The sequence below is a fragment of the Pleurodeles waltl genome, chromosome 8 (genome assembly GCF_031143425.1).
Source record: "Pleurodeles waltl isolate 20211129_DDA chromosome 8, aPleWal1.hap1.20221129, whole genome shotgun sequence".
In the NCBI taxonomy this organism is placed as follows: Eukaryota; Metazoa; Chordata; class Amphibia; order Caudata; family Salamandridae; genus Pleurodeles; species Pleurodeles waltl.
Genome location: NC_090447.1, coordinates 313,250,353 through 313,274,250, shown reverse-complemented (window position 1 = coordinate 313,274,250; position 23,898 = coordinate 313,250,353). Strand labels below are relative to the sequence as shown.

Genomic DNA, 23,898 nt, shown 5'->3' with positions numbered 1-23,898 from the left:
AAAATTAAGATTAACCTGAACTCTGGTTTTTCTCAAAGGACTGACAGCGCCTTCACAATGAAAATAGTTTTCGGGGGTTTGTAGACACTGTAGACACATGCCATCATTACATTTTTAGCATGCCCTACTCGTACATACTAGCCATACTAACATATGGGCTACAGTCCCAACTTAGGGGTGACTTATTAATGATTAAAAGGATTTTTTGTTGTTGGTTTGTTTGACAGGCCATACTGAAGGTTTAAACTGTAGCAATCAGGCTACATTGGTAAGCTTGAAGACACGTTTTTCTTGTCACACTAGTGGATGGCACAATAAGTGCTGCAGTCCATAGTTGTCACTTAACTTTCCATGGTTCATGAAACTAGGAGTGTTTAAGTGAGTCAGTCTTTTTCCACAGACACAGGGACTACAGGAAGACAAACCAAAAATACAAACAAACAAAATTGATTGAACTGCAGGGGATATTTTAATGAGGGCCAGGCATATGTTCATCCTATGAACTAGAGCGCACAGGAAATATAATGATCACTTGAAGAGAATTTATTCTGTTGTGTGGATGTTGGAAAAAGCAGGACGCCTGGGGCTGCTGGCAATAAACTAAGATCATTATTATGTGAGTATCTTTACAAGCTGGCAACAAGCACAACTTGTTATAGTTCTGGGGAAGGTCAGTGTTGTTTCATGTACAATCCAAACAGATATCTAAAGAAAAGTTTGACTACAAGTGCAAGGTGCTGCTGGTACAGATTTATTGAAATATGCACCAGACTATCGAAAAATCAATGGTCACTCCTTGATGTGAGTTTTAAGAAATGGTGTAAGCTCAGTACAAAGTATTTTTGTCACGTATCAAAAGACTTTGGTGTGTGACAACTGGCGGCAACACAACTGTGTGAGAAATCAAGGCCAAAGCACACTTAAAAGAGATCCTGTGTTGCAAGCATGAAGAAGGAAGACTGTTGCATGGACAGAAGAAGTTTCTTAAATCATAGGAAGGTTGTTGGGATTTTAAAAGGGTCCTATTTTAGCAAGCACATCAGATGTTGTTAGGAAACAAGGAAGTATCCAAAAGGCCATGTGACTGAACATTGCGACTGGAATTTACATAGCTTTCCAGTGAGTTGACATGGAGAAACGTTCTGATACAGAATACAGGAGGAACAACACACATGCTTCAGAGTACTGGAGAAGCAGAGACTTTGTTGTAGGCGTGCACACAATCAAGGACAGTAAAGATTCAGTATAAAGAGAAGCAAACATTGTAGGCAAAGCAAGTGTAAGAGCACAATGATGCCACGTTAGAGAATAACCCTGAACAAAACCCTGAACAAAATATTTATATTATCATGCTGTTCTTTACTATGTTGAATACATATCATATGGTAAAGCAAAACACATAGGACCAGTCCAGCCAGTGCTTAATTTGAGCCAGTGGTTTCTGGTGCAGGGCACCAGCACTTATTTTTCTGTCTCAAGCATTTACTGCGATCAAAAGGCACCTATGGGAAAGGCTGAGGAAGAGACAAATGAAAAAGCGTCACAAAGGGAGAAAGGAGAAAAGATGCAACAGGGAGCTGAAGGGGCAGCAAATTGATGAGACCTCAGATGGCTTCAGGATTAGGCTGCCTCAGTGTTCCGTGCTCACACATTTAATTACAGCAGCCGCATGTTTTAGGAGAGCTTTGGGCACCGGCACATTTTTATTTACAAATTAAGCAATGAGTCCAGCTGAGGTGAAAAGAAGACTAAGAACCAGCCCACTCTTGTTGTACTTTACCAAGAACATGAGTGACCAGAAAATAGCTTTTACAGCACCACAAATGCGTATTCCAGTGGCACGAGTGCCTGTACTGTGTTGGTCTGAATGGAAGGAATAGTTTGCAAATTAATTACCCACCTTTGATGATGAGGAAACGTCCCCAGAAATACTCAAAAGGAAAGAGGTGCTGTTGAAACTAATGTATGTTTACATTTTAACGCAGATTTAGACTCACTCTATCCAGCCAAAGTACTCATAGCTACAGAAAAACAAGGCAAAGACTAGTGTATTGATGACTATGCATTAAGCTTAAGGAATATGAGCCTTAATTTGCAGATTTGCAAACTTAAATGACTAATGAAATACCAAACTGTGTAAACTACAACTAATACTGGGGTACAATAGAGACAATGGGTTAATTCAGAATATGAGGAGGTGGAGAGTTCCACTATTGAGGGAGAAGATGATGAACCTTCAATATAAGACTAGCTGTGATCTCAGCACCAGTAGAAGTGGAGATAGTAATAATCCTGTATGGCATAGGACTATTGGTGGGGCAGAAGCAGACTCTGGCTCATCATATACTATAATTGCAAACAGTGTGTGTAAAGGAAAATTCATTAAAACAAATTAGGTGATGTTTTAGTCTCCTCAGATGTCGATTTTGTTTTAGAAGTCAGGAGTATCCATTGAAAACCTAAGGTAATAGATTATTCAATTTATATGTGAATAAAAGGGGATCTGTATATAGTGAGGCAAGAGTGATCTATTCCTGTTTAGCAGATCAAAATAATTTAAATATACTTCTAATTCCCGAACACAATGAAAACTGTTAGTGATCACTGAGAGCAAGACAACAGATCAATAAATGTCAGACTAGAAGTTGGGTACCAGCAGAGCAAAACCTAGACACTACTGTATAAGGTCCTAGCTTTGCAGGCCCTTGCTCTTCCAGTAATCCTGAATTTGTCTGTCAAACAAAGGGGCATTTCTTCACTCTTTTAGGTGAGGCAGGTGGCATTAAAATGGAAGTAGGAAGGGATTAGTCTAGATGGCTATAAGCCATCAGTTCAAATGTAAATTGAGCCCACTCTAATTATGGGGCAGATATTTCTGTTACAGTGGTTCGGTATAACCAAAGACTAATCATCACACTCTATGGCTCCGTACATATGCAAATCCAACCCCCGCCCATTAGAACACAAGAAATGATGAGGCCTGAACATGGACACTGAAATAGATGAAGAACAAATCATTTCACCCCAAGATATTAACACCATGCATGTCTCGAGGTTATGTCTGACTAGGACCTCTTTAATAGGCAATAAGGTGCAATGTCCGCAAGCGGCATTGAAGAGTGGATATGCAAGACTATAAACAAGAATTCAAGGCAAATCCTTAGAAACATTTTCTCATAATTTGAGATTATGTGGCTTTTTTTCAAACCTTTCTAAAAACAAAATAAAGCAGACAAGTTACAAACTGCTGCCCTGAAAATAAAGGTTCCACATGATAAAACTAAACCACAGGCTACAGTTCTGAATAGCAGAGAAACGCAGCAGAAACATATGAATGGCAGGAAGAAATGTGCAAATTATTTTCCATAAAATTTTGACTTAGTCATTTTTATTTAAAAATATTATTTACCTCCCAAGTGAAGCGAGATTTCCCAAGGTATAAAACACTGCAAAGAGGATAGTTCCTTTACGAGGCACCCACAGTAAACAAACGCCCTAAAATAAAAAAATAAAAAAACCTTTTAAGTTTAAGGGTTACAGATAACATGATTGTCTGAAAGCAGAAGTTCATTAAAAGTTTGAGTTCTGTCCCCACCCCCCACCTCAATTACTACTGGAAGCAAGGGACACTGGTCTGAACACTTTGTACCTCAAAACAATGAACACAAATATAGAAATAATTTATCAAACAAGCACACACATTATGAAATATTTAATCTATAAACAAAATAATATACACCAAGTTTGATTTGAATTGGGAAGGTTGAGCTTTGTAAAATGTTTAAATATGCCAGACTCTAGCATACATGCTACTAAAGCATGCTATCTTTCTGTCAGCACATACAATTGCTTCAACTGTGGCCACAATCATCGTAGATTCTGTATTCAGTGTTCGTTCTTATCCACGATTAAATCTATGGATATCAACTTAACTTTTGGCCACCAATTCGAAAATCATTCACAATTACAGAATATTATAAAGTTTTCAATTTTGCTTTTTTATGTATATATACTTTTTTCATCAGGTCATCTGATATAGTTTCTATACACTCCTGTACCCACTGAGCTGCTGTTGCTGACCTCCTGAGGCCACTGACCTCAGGTTACGAAAAGAAGTCTTAAGGTAAAATATCGAATCATGTGGGTTTTAAATAAAAAGTGTTTCTTCTAGAGTAACAATAGTTTTCCTACAATTCAGGTTCATTGGGTAAATGCTATCTGTAAAATGTCCTATTTTATTGCAAGTTCGAAAATCACACAGCTCTGAAAGATTTCACTGAAATGAGAAAACAACCAATCTGAGCAAAATATCCTCTTAGGAACATTTAGAATTAGGATTTGCTTAGTCAGTATTAAACCGCTATATGAGGCAGGTAGAATACTGACATTCTACTGACTGGTACAGAACAAATAAACCATTCATGTGTATATTTTCAGTATTAAACTGAATCTGTCTTCTAAAAAACATTGTAAAGCAATGCTCATTCTTCTCATCTAAGGACCATAAGGCAGGTTTTCTAGCGAACACATACATGGGTCAAAATATGCAAAAACAGCTGTCATACACTGTGTTCTTGACAATTAGGTGCCTCATCTTCTCAGGGACAACACTTGTTAACCAACTTCCTACGCTCTTCTTTACATAGTAAGCGCAAGGAATTGACACAAGTCCCATCCAAGTAAGTGTGTCAGCATAGATACTGCTAGCTTTATGACACCCACAGACTACTACTTTAGGCACGGTACCTTTAGATATGTAGGGCTGATGGTATAGATGAAACTAAAAGAAGAGCTAGAATAGTAGCTGAAGTATGCTGCTGCTCTCCTCTGCTGCACTAATCTACTGGAGGACCCACCATATTCAGAGTCTCACTTTCACATAGGAACAGCAGCCCAGTGCATGGTGTTTTATCCTTTGGGCTGCTGTCAAGAGCTTGAATCTTGCCTAGCCATAGTCCCACATTTACCAGAGCTTTCTTGAGCATAATCAGTCATTATCTGCAACAAACTGATAGGCTAAGCAGAGATTTTTAACCATTTGTTGTCTTCACTGTCACTCTTATTTGATAAATTCTAAATGTTCAGTGTCTGTTGGTTTTGCCTCCTCTTCGTTTGCTTTCTCCTTCCAGGAGCATGGACAAAGTACTGATAAACATTATCGGATTGATCTACCATTGATACTTTTTTCTTTCTTCTCCTATCATCATTGTTGCTTTGCTTGTTCCTCCTGTATCCCCTCCGGGGTTATTGCTTCCCACCCTCCCGATCCTCCCCCTCCCACATCATTGCATGCCACCTTCCCACATCATTGATAGACAGCTGTTTTTTTGCATGCCTCTTCAGTGTTGTTGCTTGCCAGTTTTTACTAGCAACTTTCTTGTTGCTCTCTCATACCTCTGCCCCAGTTGCTGCTTGACCCGTGATATTAATGCTCTGCTTATTTATAAGTGTTTCCAATATGAAGGTATTGCTAGGTAGAGGATGAGCATTAGATGGAAGGAGAGACGGACACCAAAAGAACAAGGTCCGATCCACAACCATGGAAAACAAGACAGAAAATGGTGACTGCAAGATTCTGAACAAGCAGTTTGTGACCATAGACAAAACTATAAATTAGACCCCATTACACTTTCAAAATGCTGCATTATTATTGGCTCCTTGTCAGTTGATATCTACCCAAGAGACTCATAGCTAGACAGGAGGAGCATCAGCACGCTAAGCATTGGATGTCGCAGTTGTACTGTTCTGATGCAGAAGCAGCTGGTGCGGCTTGCTCGACTGCGCTCCTGCTCCACACTGTCAGTGTCCCTAGCTTCTGGCCCGTCTAAACCAATCAACACCCACCTGCCCGGACCAGGTCTCCACACTGCTAGCCACTTCCTTATTGTCAGTTTCCCTCATTACTCTTTGACAGTTGCAGCAGTGCTTCAGACAGCGCATCGGGCTGGCCCTGCAGAGGATTTGTGTCCTCACAATCACAGCAGCTGTGAAGGTATGACAGGTTAACTTTATGGAGTTTGGTCAGAGATAGGCAGAAGTGTTGGTAAGCCGGTTCACCTTTTCCCCAGTCTTTGTGCTCTGTACTTGGTTGATGTGCTGCTCCTGCCGCTGTTGTGGTATTGTCCCTATTGTTCCAGTATGCTCAATAGTGCTCTGGTGTGGGTGCTATTTGTACTATTTGTAGCTTTTCTATACTAGCACCCTGTACCTGTCTGTACACGGACTTGGGGTATCTTGTGCAGCCTTCGTTTTTAATGCTTCAGTACTTGCCCTTTGCAGCAAGCCAGCAAAGCAGGGCCATGAAATAAGTGGCGGGGGGCAAAAGGTGATGTGGTATGATGTGACCTAATGTTAAAGTTCAAATGTAACAATACCAAATGTTACAATCACATTATATGCTGGTGGAAGTATTAAGGCAGAATTACTGCAAACTGGAAGGAGGGTTTTCACACATTTCAGTCACAGTGTTTATGCTTCAAAACTACCAGGCTCTCTCTTGTGGGCTACCAGGGGTGCTAGCAGCTCACCAAAATATCGGTTATGTCTCTGTTAAATCTTCTGCCAGCTACTGGGCTACCTGACATTCAACTCCTGCTTTAGATTGTTATACCACAACAGAGAATGCCTAGGAACTTGAGAGTTCAGAAAGCAATAGAGGAGGCATTTGAGAAGAATTTATGTCCAGTCCCCTGGTAACGCCTTGTTAAAACAAGACAAACTTACTAAAGTATTGGCCAGGATGTCAGCAATTGACGGCACCCGGAATTCTGGAAGCAGACACCAAAGTTCTGAAAAGACCTCTGTCTATTCAACCAGCTCCCCAAGTGGCTAGGCAGTCATCAATTAATCAATTATGTCATCCATGTTCAGATGACGCAAGGGTCCTTGTGATAGAGGCAGAGGTACTCCAAACCCTCACAAGGTACAGGCGCCCAATAAGCTCTTTGCAGACATGTTGGATGGGAGAAGTGTGAGGAAGACAAGGCCTATGAGGAGGCCTAAGAGCAGTTATTGTCACTGACATGAAAGGAGCGATAGCAAATGCAGACCTCTTTGGGGACACACCCATTACAACGGAGCAAGAAATAGAGAGTAATGCCCTAGATATACAATAGGAAGACATTTTGCCTGGTAAGTTGGATGAAACTGGGAAGTTGTGCCCTTTCACCTGTCCTCTGAGGAGCTCAAAGCCCTAAATGGGGCCCCTATAGGAGAATTCAGCTTTGTGGATACAGCCAGTGGGAGGGATCTGGCAATGGACGAGGAGGCAGTCATAAAATTATATTCTACAATATCTTTAAAGTACCCCATGATGGGAGATCTTCAGCTGCAAATTTCACGAAAATACACCGTCAAACAAAAAAAGTTAAAATTAAATCCCCAATCCTGGCCATTCATTCCGGCTGCAGAAAAGCAAACTCATGCAACCGCTGAAAATCTCAAGAGGATGCATGATTAACGATACCAACAGCTAAAGTGGATTAAATGCCGCTAAGCCATAACAGTGCATTAAAAAGAGTCATGGTAGCAAGTGCTGGTAGGAAAGAAAGATCAAGATAGAGCACAGCTAAAAGCCATAGAAGGAAGGACCTACTAAGCAACCAGGAGGTAAAACCTAAAACGAACGCCCTAGTGGAAGCAACTGAGCTTGGCTGCCCTTCCTAGAGCATTGAAAATATCAGCTTAAGTGTCCAAGGAACTGAGCCTTTAAATGATTACATTTGTTATCACACTTTTAATATGAATACAACATATCAACACCCCAGCACGTATCTAAGTACACCAACACCTTACAGTTTTCACCACCTACGTCAGTCAGTGCACACAAACGTCCCCGCAAGTGATGCTGGGAAAGAAGCGGAAAACAAATGTCCTGGCCACCGAACCAATAGAGAAATGGGAGCTCATAAGACGCAGCAGAATAATAGGGAGAAAGAAGTCTACTCTTAAACAAGCTTCATATTCTAATAACAGAATTGAGAAAGGAAACTCAACAGCTCAGGCAAGTAAATGCATTACGAAGGAGTGATAACTGTACATGCAACAGGACACACAACAAATCTACATCTTGTCTGCCAGCGAACAAGCTGAAGATACAAATAAAAAAAGCATAGAATAAAATGGGGAAAGTCAAATTGAACCTTCTCATGACAGAACAACCACACAAAAAGATGATTATTCCTCAACTGGTTAATCTTCAGAGACCAAGAAAAGAAGGAATACCTCATGAAGGTAGAACAGAATGACAGGGTACCAAGACCACCTGTCATGGAAGAACTACTTTTGTTACAGTGTAACAGGCAAGGAATACAAATCCTGCACAAAAAATGAAAGGAATTTTGTCATCTACTACCTGCCATTAGCATCTAAGGAAGGAAGAAAGAGTGTCCTTGAAAAATAAAACCTTTAAACTGTTAACTGACATTGTAATTATGAATGATCTGCAGATTGTGAAATGCCATCAAGCTGGTTTAGTTATGGCTTTAGGCCTAAACTATGAAGCCTGACAGCAGCAGCTTGAACCCCGCTGCACAGACCTGCCCTTTTGACAGGTAGGGAAACCCGATTTAAAACATTAACTACATCACCCCCAAGCAGCCCTTGCTGCATACAAGGTAGTAAGCACATTATTTACAGGTGGAACATGTGACATTAGAAATGGCATGTTGCCCTCAGAGACTAAGCCCAAAAGGACATTTTCACATAGGAAAAGTAAAAGCATAGATTATAAACTTTAAATCTATAACTTTTGACCTGTACCAGCAACATACTCCATTCAATGACTTATTTTCAACTTTAATAAAAATCCAATCTAATGGTAAAGTCTGATTTGTATTAATTATCGGGCAAAATGAATTTGATAGCAATTTACCTTTACCCTGCATGGGGGTGCTGGAGGCTAATTTGCACTACATCTCCACCAATTAGGTGCCTAACCGAATACTTGGCCTGAATGAGGTGTGAAAGATGCATGGAATTTCTCAAACAAGCTAACCATGGGTTGACCTTAATGGGCAGAGGATGACTCTCCTGTGTTCAGCAGAATTGCCAGTGGAGGCTGTGGGCATCCTTTTGATCCTAAATAGTACACTCCCTTACACACCCACATCATCAGAGCCAAAGTTTAGCATGGCCGAAGACCTCTGCCATCTTGAAAGTGCTCTGGGCCATGGTATTTTCAGAATTCAGGAAACAGTCAAAGTACTGAAAATGTAGGTAGGACAGGGGCTGGAAATCTATACTTCATTGGTCAGAAAGGAACTAGGAGTGCCCTAGGGTGTGTCTCACTCACAGGCTAGTGAACCCTACAGACCTAGACCCTAACCCAACTTTCCTCAGAACACTTTCTAGACCTGTGGAACAGAAGAAGAGGACTGGAACTGTTGTCTGTGATTGTGAGGAAATATGAAGTACTAGACCTGCTCCCCCTTGTACCCATGACAGAGTAGTGGACTTCAAGGTCCAGAAGGTGGATCCTTTGTTTTATGAGGCCTACAAATCCATACTGACCAGTGGTAACTGGACCTAACCTGGACTCTGCTGTTGGCTTCTGCCTGGCACCCCTGGAGGCTCTGAAAGCCTCCCCTGTGGGGGGAGGGGGGGGTCCTGGGGAGGTGGGACTTAGAAGTGTACTCATGTGGGTGCTTAGGCACCAGGAAAGAGTCTCAAAAGTTTTAAAAACATTTGCTCCAGAGCCAGGAGGTCTTCTTGAAAAAGCACGTGACTGATAGTTCTTGGCATTAAATTGAATTTCGGATTCGTCCTCCTGAAAGGCTCCAGCATTTATTTAAAAAAAAAAAAAAAAAAAAAAAAAAGACAACCTCCCTTTCTATTTTGGGATTTATAACAATTTTCAAGCAAAGCCTCACAAAATCCAGACCCTTAGCAGGACCAACATGTGGCAAGAACCTGACCTGCAGTACCACAGCAGTAGCTACAATTTCAAATTCATCCAGCAGGGAGAAATGGTATCCGGGGAGAAGGAAAAAAAAAAAAGTCGGATTGGGAGTTACACACTTTTTCAAATTTTCAGGCCAGGACCAATCAACCTGTTTCACCAGGACCAATCAACTTGTTGCATCCAAACAGGGCTCCATTGTGGCACCTCAAATCGCAACTGGATTCTGGTCTACCATTCCTATTACGTATCATTTGAGTTTTTTAATACTTAAATCTGTAAAAAAAATCATATTTGCAGTTCCTCTAAGAGGATCTTTGTCCTTTTGGCCATATTTTATTTTACTCATAACATAGTTCTCTTCATTTTAAAAATGGATGTGGAATTTGATTGCGTTTTGTGTGGCTTTTTCTACTGTGCATGCACTGCTTGAATACTTAACACATTTCCTTTAATTTAAGGCTGACTGCTTTGTGTCATGTTACCAGGAATTAAGCACAGTTATTTTTTAATTTAATTTGGTTTACAACTATCAGGCCTTTTCCATTGAGGTGGACCAAATAATAATCCACTTTCCTACAGTATGGCAGTTTATAAATAAAGTAGTGTCATTAAACAAACATTAGCAACATCTATCATAGTTCAGAAGCAACACCTATCCTAGTTCAGAATGATGTGGCTTGCTGGATGTTCACTGTGTCACAGATATCCCTGAGGTTACGAGAGCAGTCTACAGCATGTTGTGACTGTATGCACTTTCAGTCCTTTCCTTGCAACTGCTGTTGTAAAATAAAGCTAGACCTGGATATGTTGTTTTTTTCCAATGCTCCCAGTATCAGTTACCTCACTCCCCACTGTTCGACACTGGATGCCATCCAGAGTCCGCTTCGCTTCCACCACCATGCTATTCCAAGTGCTGCCCTCTGTATTCAATGGACTTTTACAATAAAATCCTGTCTCTGTCTGTGTGCTGTGGCGGTTTCCTGTGTGTTCACGGGTATGGTCCAAGGATCGTCTCAGTCCAACAAAGGCAGCGCTAAATATTTCTTCCAATGCTCTTCCATGTTTGTACTGATATTGTATTTATTTACACAGTAAGTTCAAATCATACTTCAGATTGGTTGCTCAAAAATCAATCTTATGAATAACGCAATGGTTAACAAATATAAAAGGTAATCTATAAATCCAACGACCATGAATAAAAATAATTCTTAAAAATAAAAAAAACTCCATAAGATAGTAGTCTAGATCAGCGGTTCTTAACCTTTTGACTTCTGTGTTCTCCACTGAATCATTACTGGAATCTGGGGACCTTCACTGATTCATCATAGGATGGCAGGGACCCCCTACTTTAGCAACTTGAATGATTTGAATCCCAAAACAATACACAAAAAATACAATTACAAGTACATACTAAATGAATGCTCAAGTATTGAAATGTTTTTTTAATTTGCAAATATAGAATATATGAAATACTGCTGCTCTATTTGTATACTTTATTAATTTTATTGCATTAATTGTAATAATATTTAATTCTGTAAAACATTTGTGGACCCCCAGGGGTCCCCGGACCACAGGGTGAGAACCACTGTTCTATACTGTTTGTTTTCAAATAAGGATTTGATGTTGCTACATGGAACAAGCATTGGCAAAGCCAACAGGTCTGGCTTTGAAGGAATGTCCTGCGGTAATGTGAAGCATTACAAGTAGATAACAAGGAAATGTATATGTATTTGTGTGGAAACTAAGAACTGTGGCATATTATTAGTTTAGGTTAAATAGTCCGGTGACATGTCAAGCCAGACACAAAAATCCATGTAGGTTAGTGACTGATCTCCTTTCATCTGTTTCGTTTCCAGAGAAAAACACCATAAACTACTTAAGGGGTCATTATGACCCCAGCGGGCGGCGATAATGTGGCGGTAGAACCGGCAACAGGCTTGAGGTACATACCGCCACATTATGACATTAGCGGGTTGGCTGCAGCCAACCTGCCAATTTACCATTCCGACCACCATGGCGGTAGCAGCCGCTGGGTCGGAGATAAGAATCTCCAGCCAGCCCAGCAGCTGCTACTGTACCACCAGCGGCATCATGACCCTGCCTACCGCCATGGTTTTCGTGGCGTTGTGAACCATGGCGGTAGGACTTACCAGTGACAGAGAATTAATTCCCTGTCACTGGTAAGAGGCTCACCCAGCCCCCCAAACATTCCCCAGAAGTCCCCTACACCCCCCTCCATCCACACCCCCCTATTGAGGCACACTCGCAGATGCACTACGCTTACACACGCTCACTCACACAGGCATACATGCATTCATTCATGCATCCATTCATTTATTCATGCACACATCCGTACACACATTCACACTGACACGCATTCACATTTCCATTCATACACGCATTCTCACACATGCATACACACTAGCAAACACTACACTCACGCACACATTCACACATTCATGCACACAACCCCCCCCACACACACACACAAACACAACACCCCCCCCAACCCCCGTTGGAAACCCAACTTACCTGCATCCCGGAGGTCTTCTGGCTGGATGTTGGCAACGTTTGTTGCGGCGGTAGGTGGCACTTACCGCCAATGGTTTAATGAGGGCCTTAGTTAGTTACTCCACTTCAATAGCTTTAAAATATCATGTGTGTACAAATGAAAGTTCAAGCACAGACAGCTAGATAACTAATACTTCAGCCCAATCACAACATGTACTTCTGGCTCCCAACATGTGGGCGGAGCCAACGCCTCTCTCCAGTGATGCTCAAATAATTGTCTGATGGCTGATGGGCTGTCAAGCCAGACCATAAAAATGGAACAAATTTATTTTCACTTGAAAAACACTTTCATGACAAAAAAAAAACAGTGTTGACAACTGCATGTTATCAGAAATTAAAAATTAAAAACTGCTCTCTACAGACATAAAAAGCACAGATAGACCAAGGCACACAAAAAGGTAAAAGTTCTTCAATGTTTCTGGGACGTAAGTAAAGCCCAAGTATTGTACATCCAGAGGTGGAGAGTAAAAGCGATGAATCCAAGTTGTTGATATGTTAGAGTCTTTATTCGCAGGTATAGGTTTGTGTCGTCTTTACAGGACTGTGCCATGCCGCATGAAACCTTACTCACGTGGTTACAATCGCACATGCATCCTTCCCTAGCGGATTATGGGTTCACCACTATGTCTTTAATACTGAATTAGTACATACCTTCAGACCAATTGTACATATCGGTATGTTTCTATTACTTCCTTACAGCCTTGATAAAGTCACTTGCGTGACGAAACACGTGTTGGCTGTTTCCTGTAAAGACGACACAAACCTATACCTGCGAATAAAGACTCTAACATATCAACAACTTGGATTCATCGCTTTTACTCTCCACCTCTGGATGTACAATACTTGGGCTTTACTTACGTCCCAGAAACATTGAAGAACTTTTACCTTTTTGTGTGCCTTGGTCTATCTGTGCTTATTGTCATTGTGTACCCTGGTACACAACTCTTTGTGCCCAACAGGGTAGTGGGGCACCTGACCGAGTGGCACCTTCTTTCTCCTATCGGACTCACTGTGTTACCTTAACAAGAACTGTAACGGAACGGAAGTGCGGCTTTCTTACCACGCACTACCCTTGTATTTTTTGTCTCTACAGACATAGCTTTAGAAGACAGGATATGAATCTAAGCTTTTCATCAAATAAATCATGAGGGTTTCTTCTTAGAAATACTGGTGTCTGGTGATCCCAATTGTCTCAGAATACAATTAATACACAACTACACTTTAATATACCACCTCCAAATTACAGAGGTTTGCTAGATGAGAACAGTAAATGATGACCCAGGTATTTTGCAGGTAGTCAATTATTCATTATTATAGTAACTTTGTGTTTTTAAAGTGTATGCCTTGCAATTTACTGGACCAAACTTTTTTGTAAAATTAAACATATACTTAAAAAATGTATAATCAATTTACACTTGCCTAATGTTAACGCAACTCCAAGAAATACTTGTTGCATCAAGTACTGCAAGGTGTCTTAGTGATTGCCCCCGATGGTGTTTGGACAGATTTGTGGGAACACGGACTTCCGCTGTAGAGACGATTTTCTGTGCTCCTACAATATTGGGCCTCACAGAGCATCAAGATCATGCATCTGATGCGGCTAGGACATGTATGCAATATTGATCGGCTCTGAAAAATAACATAGTTGATGTATGAAAAGAGATCTTAATCAGGGGGAACAATGATGGTTGCTGATCAAAAGCCCACTCTCCGCATATTCAAAACAGGTTTTACAGATAACTACAGCTTCAAGCCAGGCTGTTACACTGTCTCTATGGGTCATCTAGGCAGCGCAGGCTTCTAAGCGTTGACAAAAGGGGATTTATTACTAATACAATCAAATGCCAGGGAAAGAGTAGCTGCAGGGACTTTTATAACACGGCCACCTGAGCACATGGGAAGCTGGTCTTGAGCTGAAGAGGCACTGGCAAAGGATCGTGCTGTAGGAAGTAGAGTTTCATTCTGCAGCAAGAGCATTAGCAAAGGACAGGAAGGAAAGCACTGCACTGGGGAAAGGGTGAGCTGTACGGAGTCTATCGGAAAAGATCATACCCTGGGGTATGTTTGCAACTTGGAGAACGTGACTGTGTTGAATTAGAACCCAGAGACATAAGTGGTAAGCTCTGCTCCAATTAGAAGTTGTATGAAAAAGGGATATGCAAAAAAAAAAAAAAAAACTGAGGAGTGTGGGCAGGAGGCTTTGTGACTCCCACAAAGTTGGTCCTTGGGGTAGGGTGTCAGTCAGTGGGTATGATGGAAAAGAAGGGGGTGACACCCACACAAACCCAAAAGAGAGTGAACAGGTACCAACTATGGTCTGTTGGGCTACTGACCAACACATCAGATTTAATCAAGTCTGTGAATCTGTCCAGTAGTAGCTATTGTCATCTTAAGGTATCTGCAAGTAAAGGGAGTTCAAGACAGTCAGGTAGAACTCAGGTGTCCCAACAGACCTCTGAGAATATTGCGGGCAGAGGGCAAGCTGCCAAGGATAAACAGTATAGGATTGGCGCAGGTGAATGCAAAGTCATGCTAAACTAGAGCAACACTAATGCTAGAGGAAGTCAAGGATTGACGGAAATGAGAGGTGGTGAAACTGGCAGCCTGCTCTCCCTTTCCAGTAAATTCACTGTTCTTTCGTAAGTGAGGAGGGCAGCAGGACCCAGATCTTAGGGCCATCAAGTGAGAGAGGAGAGCTGATTCCTAAACATCTAAGGTTACAAGGGTCTAGCAAGCACTAGAAAGGGAGTGAGATTACAGGGGGTATTGAAGCTATGTTGAAGAATATCTCAGAGGAAATTAAACATGGATTTGCGATTTCAGAGACAAATCAGAAGGATATCTGTGATACCCGTCAGATCTTGAGAGATACTTTGGATGAACTGCATGAAAGAACAACGGTTTTGGAAGAACAAGTTCTGAGCAAGGTGATGGAGGAAACACTAAGGAGTTGGCATTCTTGAAGGGCAGGTATAAGATTAAGCAGGAAGCTCTAGAGAGGCTAGAAAGTCAACAAGGAGGAACAATATTAAGATTATCAATGTAAAAGAAGGTGCAGAGGTGGGAGATGTCAAGGTTTTGTGATAAGTTTGATTCAAGAAGGTCTATTTAAAGGGGGAAGGCAGCCCCTTGTTAAAAGTTATGGCACAGGAAATACAGAGGGTACATAGAAGTCCATTTAGGTTTAACCCTAAAAGGAGCTGATCTAGAAAGATCTTGATGAACTTTCATACTTTGTTAGTGAAAGATCTCATATTAACAACAGATTTGAAGATTAAGCCCCTTGCACATAAAGACTTTAATTGTGAGGTACGGTCTGACCTCTGCCATATGACTGAAGAAAGACAGTGGCAGCTGGGTAGGAAAATAAACGAACTGCAATCAATGGGTGCAAAAGTGCTACTTAAATTCCCCTTGGGGTTCAAAGTTATGTGGAACAATAAAATGCACATACTAAAAGACGTGAGGAGGAAGCAGATTGGTTGATTCAAGAAATTTAAATGGGGGGAGGGAGGGAGTAGCTGTAGGGTGAAAGTCTTGCCTCGTTTGATGATTTTTAGGTATTTTTCCCCCTCTCTACATGGTGTTGCTCATGTCCTTTACAGTGAGGCATATGTTAAATAAGAAGGTTGGGAGAGCAGGAATTGGGTGTAGTAATTAGAAGGGATTTTCCCATCATTGTTACTAGCATAGCTCTGATAGAGATGGTGGAAAGGTGTTCACTGGCTGTTTTCGGCTGGGGTGGGAGAGCTGGTGTTTCCCTATGGGTAGGGTTCACTTGGGTGGGGAGCAGCGAGTTAAAACAAAAAAGGTAGTCCTCAATTCACTGGACCTTAGGCATTTTCATCATCTGTTCTGGTCCTCTCTCGCACCTCTATGGAAGCCATTTCTGGGAGGTTACTGAATAGAGATACAAGATAGAGGCTTAAGGTTGGTCACTTGGAATGTGAATGGTTTGAGGGTGAAGAAGAGAAGGAGAACTATATTAGAATATTTATGGGGGAGTACAACCGAAGTGATTATCTTATAAGAAACCCATCTGTCAGAAATAGTGTAAAGAGGTATTTAAGCACCAAGTGTGGGTCCAGCAGCTGGTGTGTACATCACAGGTAGCCCGTAACAAAGGAGTTGCTATTTTAATTAGAGCAAATTCTAAAATTCATGCTCTTACTACAGAGGTGGGTCAAGGCAGGAGGTGGGCAGTAGCTCTGGTGCAGCTCGGGGAAGGAAAGCAAATAACTTGTGTGGGATATTATTGCCCAAGACTGCTCAACCAGCTATCCACATTGCACTATGCACAGAATGGCATCATTTGTTAAGGGTATCATGGAAGACCTGGGGCTTGTAGACCCAGGTCTTCAATGAGAAGTCTAGATGTGAAAAGATTGTTTCCTTCCACAGGAACACAAAAGCCATAGCTTATAAATTGACTTTTGGTTTGTGGATCGTATTTTGGTACATCAGGTTAAAGAAATTAAGTATATATCATCTTTTCTTTCGGATCACGCCTTGGTTAGTTTGGAGCAAGGATGACAGACCTCATGATGGACTGTAGAAAGAGGACTTCTTGCCAAGGATACATTAATTGTGAAGTTAAAACCTAACTTCAAATTTTACGCTGAAACTGATCTAAGTAGTGATTCTGTAAGTGTGGTAGAGGGCGCTTATAAAGCATATATTCAGGGAGTCTTTACTGATTGGGCCAAGAAACACTCTAAAGTCAGGGCGAGCGGAAGAGCTAGCATTTGTAGAGAAAACGGTAAGGTTGGAAAGACAGCTAGCAGACACTATGCTACCTATTGAAGACGGCAGGCTACGTGAAGAAGTAGAGAGGAGTAAACGAGAGGCAAGGATTCAAGCAGAACACCAAGAGAAATGGGAAGCTAGCAATCTGTAGCAGTTTGAATATGGTGAGAAGTCTGGAAAAGCTTTAGCATGAAATGGCAACAGACACAGGAGGAATAGCATAGCACGGAGCCACAAAACCTGTGTTTGGGTAAAACAGGGATAAGCAAAATCTTTCAGGATTTGTTTCAGGAATTGTATACCAAACAGGAAGGGGTGGAGTGGCAGGAACAAGACGTTTGGTTAAACTTGCTAGCTCTCCTGAAATTAGACTGTTTTGAGCATAAAAATATGGACCATGAAATTTCAGAAGGGAAGATCAGAGCAGCTATAGGTTATATAAAGAAAGGTAAAGCTGCAAGCCCTGATGCGTTGCCATTGGAACTATATAAAAATCTAACAAATAATATCTATGTGGCTAGAGTATTCTGTGTAAGGGTTTGTAACCACCAGGTTTGTGGGGAGAGGTAACTATTGTAGTCATTCCCAAGACTAATACGCCTCTTCATAAGTATGAGCCTTACCTGCCAAATACATGGTTAAATTGAGACTATAAAATCTCTGCCGCAATACTGGCCGGGAGACTTGCTGGTGTGGTTGAGAAGTTGGTGATTGAGCATCAGAAGGGGTTTACCCCAGGCAGAAATTCAGCAAACTGGTCTATCAGGTAATTGGAGCAACTGACCTGGCTAGTACACTCCAAACCCTACTAGCCTTGATAACCTGGGATGTAACCAAGACGTCTTATTAGGTCAGTTTCTATGGTCTTTTTAAAAAATGATGGCTTCCTTTCCAGGTTTATTCAGGTGGTTAAGGCCTTGTAAGTGAATTCTTTGAGCTGAATTTTAGTTAATAATATACTGTCAGAGGGAATGAAAATTTGGAGGGGGACAAGACAGGGTTGTCCCTTCTCAACTATTCGTTTTGATCACTTTTTTGAACCTCTGTCACAAGTGATTAGGGCGGAGCAGGAATTGAGCTTTTTGATTGTTGTGGCTACAGGAAAAAGATAGTGCTCCACGTGGATAATTTGATTATCTTCACTGTTGAACCAGGGCAGCAATGTACACTTTTTCACAGTTACTAGGGTATTTCTTCGCGATGGTGGGGTATTTGATTAGTCAAGAGAAGACAGAAATGATGTGTAGGAATATTGGGAACTTTGTGGTCCACTATGTACGCAAATTAAATATTTTGGGGTAGATCATTATCAGGATTTAGAATTGGTCTGTAGAAGAAATATGCACTGAGTAACAATTGACGTCAAAAGAGACTGAAAGAAATGGCTGGAAGCCCAGCTGACTATCTATGGGAGAGTGAATTTAGTGACAATGTGCATTTTCCCCAATCTTCTTTCTTAACTATAATCCTCTAATGTTTGATCCAGGACCCATTCAGACAATTCAGGGAGATATGAATTCCTTTATTTGGGCAGTCAAAAGGGTGAGAACAGCTGGTGAAAAGACTGAGACAGAAGTTAGTGAAGGGAGGCCTGGGGTTACCAGATTGCAAACTGTATTGCTGGGCCTTTCAATTTAAAATCTTAAGGCCACTGGTGGAAACGCCAAATAACAGCTATGGACAAATACATTGGCCATGCCCCACTGTATGAAGTATACAAATGGTCTTTTGTATAAGTTCAACTCACCTACATTTTTTAATAAGGTAAGACTAATGTCTTAAAAGTAGCCATAATGTTATGATACAAAGTAAAGATTACATGGGGAGGTCTGTATTATTCAGCACATGCACCAATTTGGCAATCTCCGGAGACACCCGAGTGTTTGAAATGCACTGTGCAATCTATGGTGATATGACTGTAGACCGCAAGTTGAGATCTTGGGAAGATATCTACTGTAAAATGTCAGGGAGACTATCTAGATTTGAATATTTGCAACTCAGCTCTTGGTTTGCGGCATTAAAAGTAAGTTGCAAAGTGGTATTAACTACTGTGCCACCCAGAAGATAAGGGGAAACTTCCTTCCTATCAGAAGGGGATTGGACGCTTGTCGGACAGAAGTTTGGAGATTCTATGGCAAGTATCTTTAAAAAGTGTTTATACGCCATTGTCAGTCCTGCTTTCCTAAAGCTAAATCATCTTTTTATTTTACATGGGACTTACTGGAATCCCAGAAAATGTCAAGATGGGCAACATTATTTAATTTGTTTAAGAAGTGTGGCGAGCCAGGTGCAGACAATATACACGTTTGTATCCTGACCTGAAGATTTTTTGAGTGGATGTAAAAAGAACTATAAAGCTTGTACGAAAATCTCCTTTCAGCATCACCAGTCATCTCATACACATCTTTTAGTTCTCCCACTCCATTCCCAAGAGGTGCTCATAAATACTTTCAAATATGTTCCTTCCTTCAATGCTTTGATTACGCAGCAGTTCGGCTTGCTTCTTGGTAGAAGAAAAACGTTTCTCCACTTATGACAATGAGGTAGAAGACAACGCTCTTCCATTGTTTGTATGGCATGCCCTAAATTCCTCCTCCTTTCTTTTCAGAGAAAGGAGGAGGAGTTTAGGGCATGTTTTCTGCCTTCATGCTCCTTAATGTTGTTAGTTTGTCACCAGTTCCCCCCATGCTTCCTGGGACCATGATTCTGGTGTCAATATTGAAATGCAAACATCATTCAAATAGGTTCATATGCAAAAACTGGGCTCACAGTTTGCAATGAATGGTGTGGAAGTATGTAGCCAGTTCTCAATAACACCTGTACAGGTGAGTAACTCAGTTGCTTGCAGAATTAAGGAGGATGCCAAGTAGCTAGTCGTTTGTAGAGAGACGCTCATAGTATCTTGTTGTTTGCAATTAAACCAAACATGAACTCCACTTGTGTGTAAAGTACAGAACGCAAATGGTTTCTTCAGTTCCAATGCGCCATTTGACACACCAGATGCCTTACAGTTTGAACTCTATAAGTGCACAAAGTGCAATTGGTAGACAGTTATCCCAATTCTCACCAAGCTTTAGTCAGTTAAAATGTTACACAGTTTCCATGATGTACAATGGTGCCATCACTACTTCTTGTCAAGTCTTCGCCCAGCCTGATCACTCTGAATGAACGGTCCACAAAGCAATGGGCAACTCAGAATCTGTGCTACACATCAATGCACAGCATTCAGCCATCATCAAAGTGATGTCACAGTGCAACTTGACATGACATCACTGCAAGCGACCGCCCAGGCAATGTGCACCAAAGTTTTTGCATTGGAGACAAGGGTCCTCCATTACACCTGCTCCCTTAAGTGGGTTATTTGATCCTTTGCACAAGTCCCTCACGCTGGGGTCATGGGCTGAGGATATACCAAGGCTCCTTTTCTCATGCAAGAATCATATGCTGACTGCCTTCAAAAGTAGTAGTTAACTTTCTTTTCAGGTACAGTTCACAGCTATGTTTAATATCTGTTCAACTTGGGAATAATGGATGCAAATGCAGAGGCAAATGCCCCTTAAAGGGACCTAGTTCAGCAGACTTCTAGGCTTTCCAGAGGAATTTTAAGAGCTAAATACAAGGAACACCACCAACGACAAGCAAGGAGGGTCAAAAGTGGCAAATAACTGTCAACCATTGGATCTGCCCACCAGCACACTTTAAGCGACATAGTGAAATTCCACCCAAAGGGTAGGGAAAGAGACACCAAAGGCAAGGAAGAAAGACTACAAAACAGACCAAAAAAGGAAGCAGTCCTCTATGAGAGAAGATATGGTCTGGATGAGGAGGAGATAAAGAGAAGGGAAATAAAGGGTTGGAGGGGTTGAGAGGAGATTAGAACAGGGGAGATGGTGTAGAAAATGTAAAAAGTGGCATAGATAAATCAGAGAGGAGAGTGGGAATGAGAAACAGAGAAAGAAGATATCAAATACTTTATGATTAACAATTTCTCTTTGCTCTGACTCATTGTAGGATAAACGGTAAACACTGTAAACATACCACAAATGTGTTTACTGCTGTAAACCACACAGAAGGAAATCAAGGCAGTTTTGTGAGATCCCCAACACCCTCCTGAAATAAATAGTATCTGCCAAATCTGAGCAAACCTCTAGTTTGACTAAGCTGTACTACTTTTCCTGACCTCTTCATCAGGAGTTTGACAAATGAAAGCTAATGTCCACCTCTGGATGATCCGCAAGTAAAGGAACCCTCCCCACGCAGCCCTTACATGGGTGCACACATGATCAAGTGTAACCAGCCCGGGGCCTCCTACTATTGCAGCGCCACATCAGCCTTTCCTTAGCAAGGCGGCACCGGTGGTCACATACGCAATCCACATTACCATGAGTTTACTGAGGGGGGTCCCTGACTAGGAGGCTCCCTCACAAGCCAAAAACCAGGGGGGGTCACACAAAAAAAAAAAAAAAAAAAAAAAAAAAAAAAAAATCGGGGCAGACCAGATGGTCAGAACCATCCTCTCACAGTGACCTGTTCAATTTAGTCTGTGATACATAAAACTTACAATTTTACTTTTTGCTTCTCATAGGATTAAAGATCATAAATTTCCTTTTTGAGCTATTTGGTAATAACTCTTGCTCTATGCAGAAAGTGTTGGAGACCTTTTCGCGATTTAGAAATCAAAAGGGTATCATCCGCGAACAGTTGGATAGGCACTCTTCTACCCTCCCCCAACCATAGTCGCATCACAACCATCTCTATCTAGCCTTTTTACAGCATAATTAAAATAAAGAGAAAACAAGGTGGAGACTAAGACGTAGCCCTGCCCAACATCAATTGGAAGAGCAAGCTGCTTCTGATCCCCCACCTGACTCTTGCATATAATTCTCCTCATGCAGCCATACCAGTATTGCGAACAGATTAGTCAGAATGCCTACCCTATCCATTATTTACCAAAGCTTGGCCCTAGGGACTGGATCGAAAGTTACACGTAGTGCAACAAAGGTGACAAACAGTCGACCCCGTTAGCCACTACAGTCTTCCAATACAAACAAATAAAGCAGAAGACTGGACCAAAAGTACTGATTCCACTTCTAAACTCCGCATGAAGGTCCAATAGTACATTTATGTCCCCTATCCAATCTAGGAGGTGTTGTAGTGTAGAATCTGTTTACAAAAGACCTTTGGTGAGGCATCAATTAAACTAATTGGCAGGTAGTTGCTCAGAAACTATGGTTATCTTTTTTGATAGACTGGGAGGATTCCCACTGAGCTTCAGGACGCATGGCTCTGCATGCCCTTCAAAATAGCATTTGCAAGGTGATTTATGCAAGACCCCTAAACTCCCAAATGTAAAGAGCTTGTTTGGTACTTGGTCGGGCCGGGTGCTTTACCCCAGATTGTAGACCCAATTTCCTCTTCATTCTCCCTGAGGTCAAGCTCTAAAGTATTTTGATTTGTGATTTTGGCTGCCAACAAGGGAACCTATCCAATAACAACCCTTTCTCCTCTGGGGCAAGATTATCCCAGGAGCCTACCAACTCCTTAGCCTTGATATTCACTTGCTGCAAGACCTTCAGGTGTTTTTCAACCCATCCCCATTTAATGGCCTTCCCTTTATTGGAGAGAACTATCACCCTCCACCCCACCCCCTATTCCCTTCCACCCCCTCCTTCCCCGCTCCCTGCCCTCTCCCCTCCTGCCCCCCTCCTCTACCCCAACAGACACCCTGCCCTCGCAAAGTTGTGCACGACCCTGGGATGGGGTAACATTTGTAAAGATGCCAGACAAGGTCAGGCGAAGAGCGCTGTGGTCACTATTTACCCTCTCAAAGACCACCATATCCTAAACAAACGCCCAGCCTTTTAACCTAATTAGAAGATAACCAATACAGCTTGGGTGACCAGTCCTATTAAAAGTATGCCTACCTCCAGTATCAGATGCAGTGTGCTCATTTGCTGCCTTAAAATCAAAATTTAGGGTCAGTGCAAGTATTTGGGCAGCCCTCAGGGACCATTTGACAGTTGGGAGATCCATAGCGGGAATCCTTGATCATACATCCTGCTACACCAATAAGTCTGGGTGAAATGATTTAAGGGAATCAAATGTAGAATTCAGATCACTTGCCACAATAACTTCCCCCTTCCCCTAATTTCAATTAAATGGTTCTCTAGAATACTTATCGTCTGAGTTCCTTCTTTCCTCCCATTAACCCTATGTATACATGGATCAGTACAAGGGAGTTTCCACTATTAAAGACTACTCTTGCAGCCAATACATCAGTGGAGTTGACAGGTAAGGTTCTGACTGAGTACTGTAGATTGGTTTATACCCATGTTACCAACACCCCGTACGGCCTACCCCTGGATGACAGAACCACACGATTGCAGAATGAGGTAAACCCGTTCCTATTAACTGGGAAAGCACTTCATGTCTCCTGAAGGAGACATATATCATAGGTGTCTATAAACTGACCCCTATCTGTATCCCCCAATTTTGCTCCTGTACCTGCCACATTATATGACAATATTTTTATTGTTTCATTGGCATGCCCAAGTGTTGCTCCATGACTACAATGGGTAGCGTCCACCGTCTCTGGAAACACTTTTATTGACCTATTAGCAGTCTCCACAAACGCATCACCCCCACCATCTCCCATGGGAGCAGGCATCCCTGGGCTGGCA

General features: G+C 41.7%; 1 protein-coding gene across 1 annotated transcript in view; it reads right to left on the bottom strand.

Annotated features, from left to right (window-relative positions):
• Positions 1-23,898, bottom strand: part of SFT2D2 (SFT2 domain containing 2) — a 79,913-nt gene that overhangs the window by 39,811 nt on the left and 16,204 nt on the right. The window contains exon 3 of the mRNA XM_069204151.1: positions 3,410-3,495. Coding sequence (XP_069060252.1) covers positions 3,410-3,495 — 86 coding nt within the window. The remainder of the gene's footprint in view (positions 1-3,409; positions 3,496-23,898) is intronic.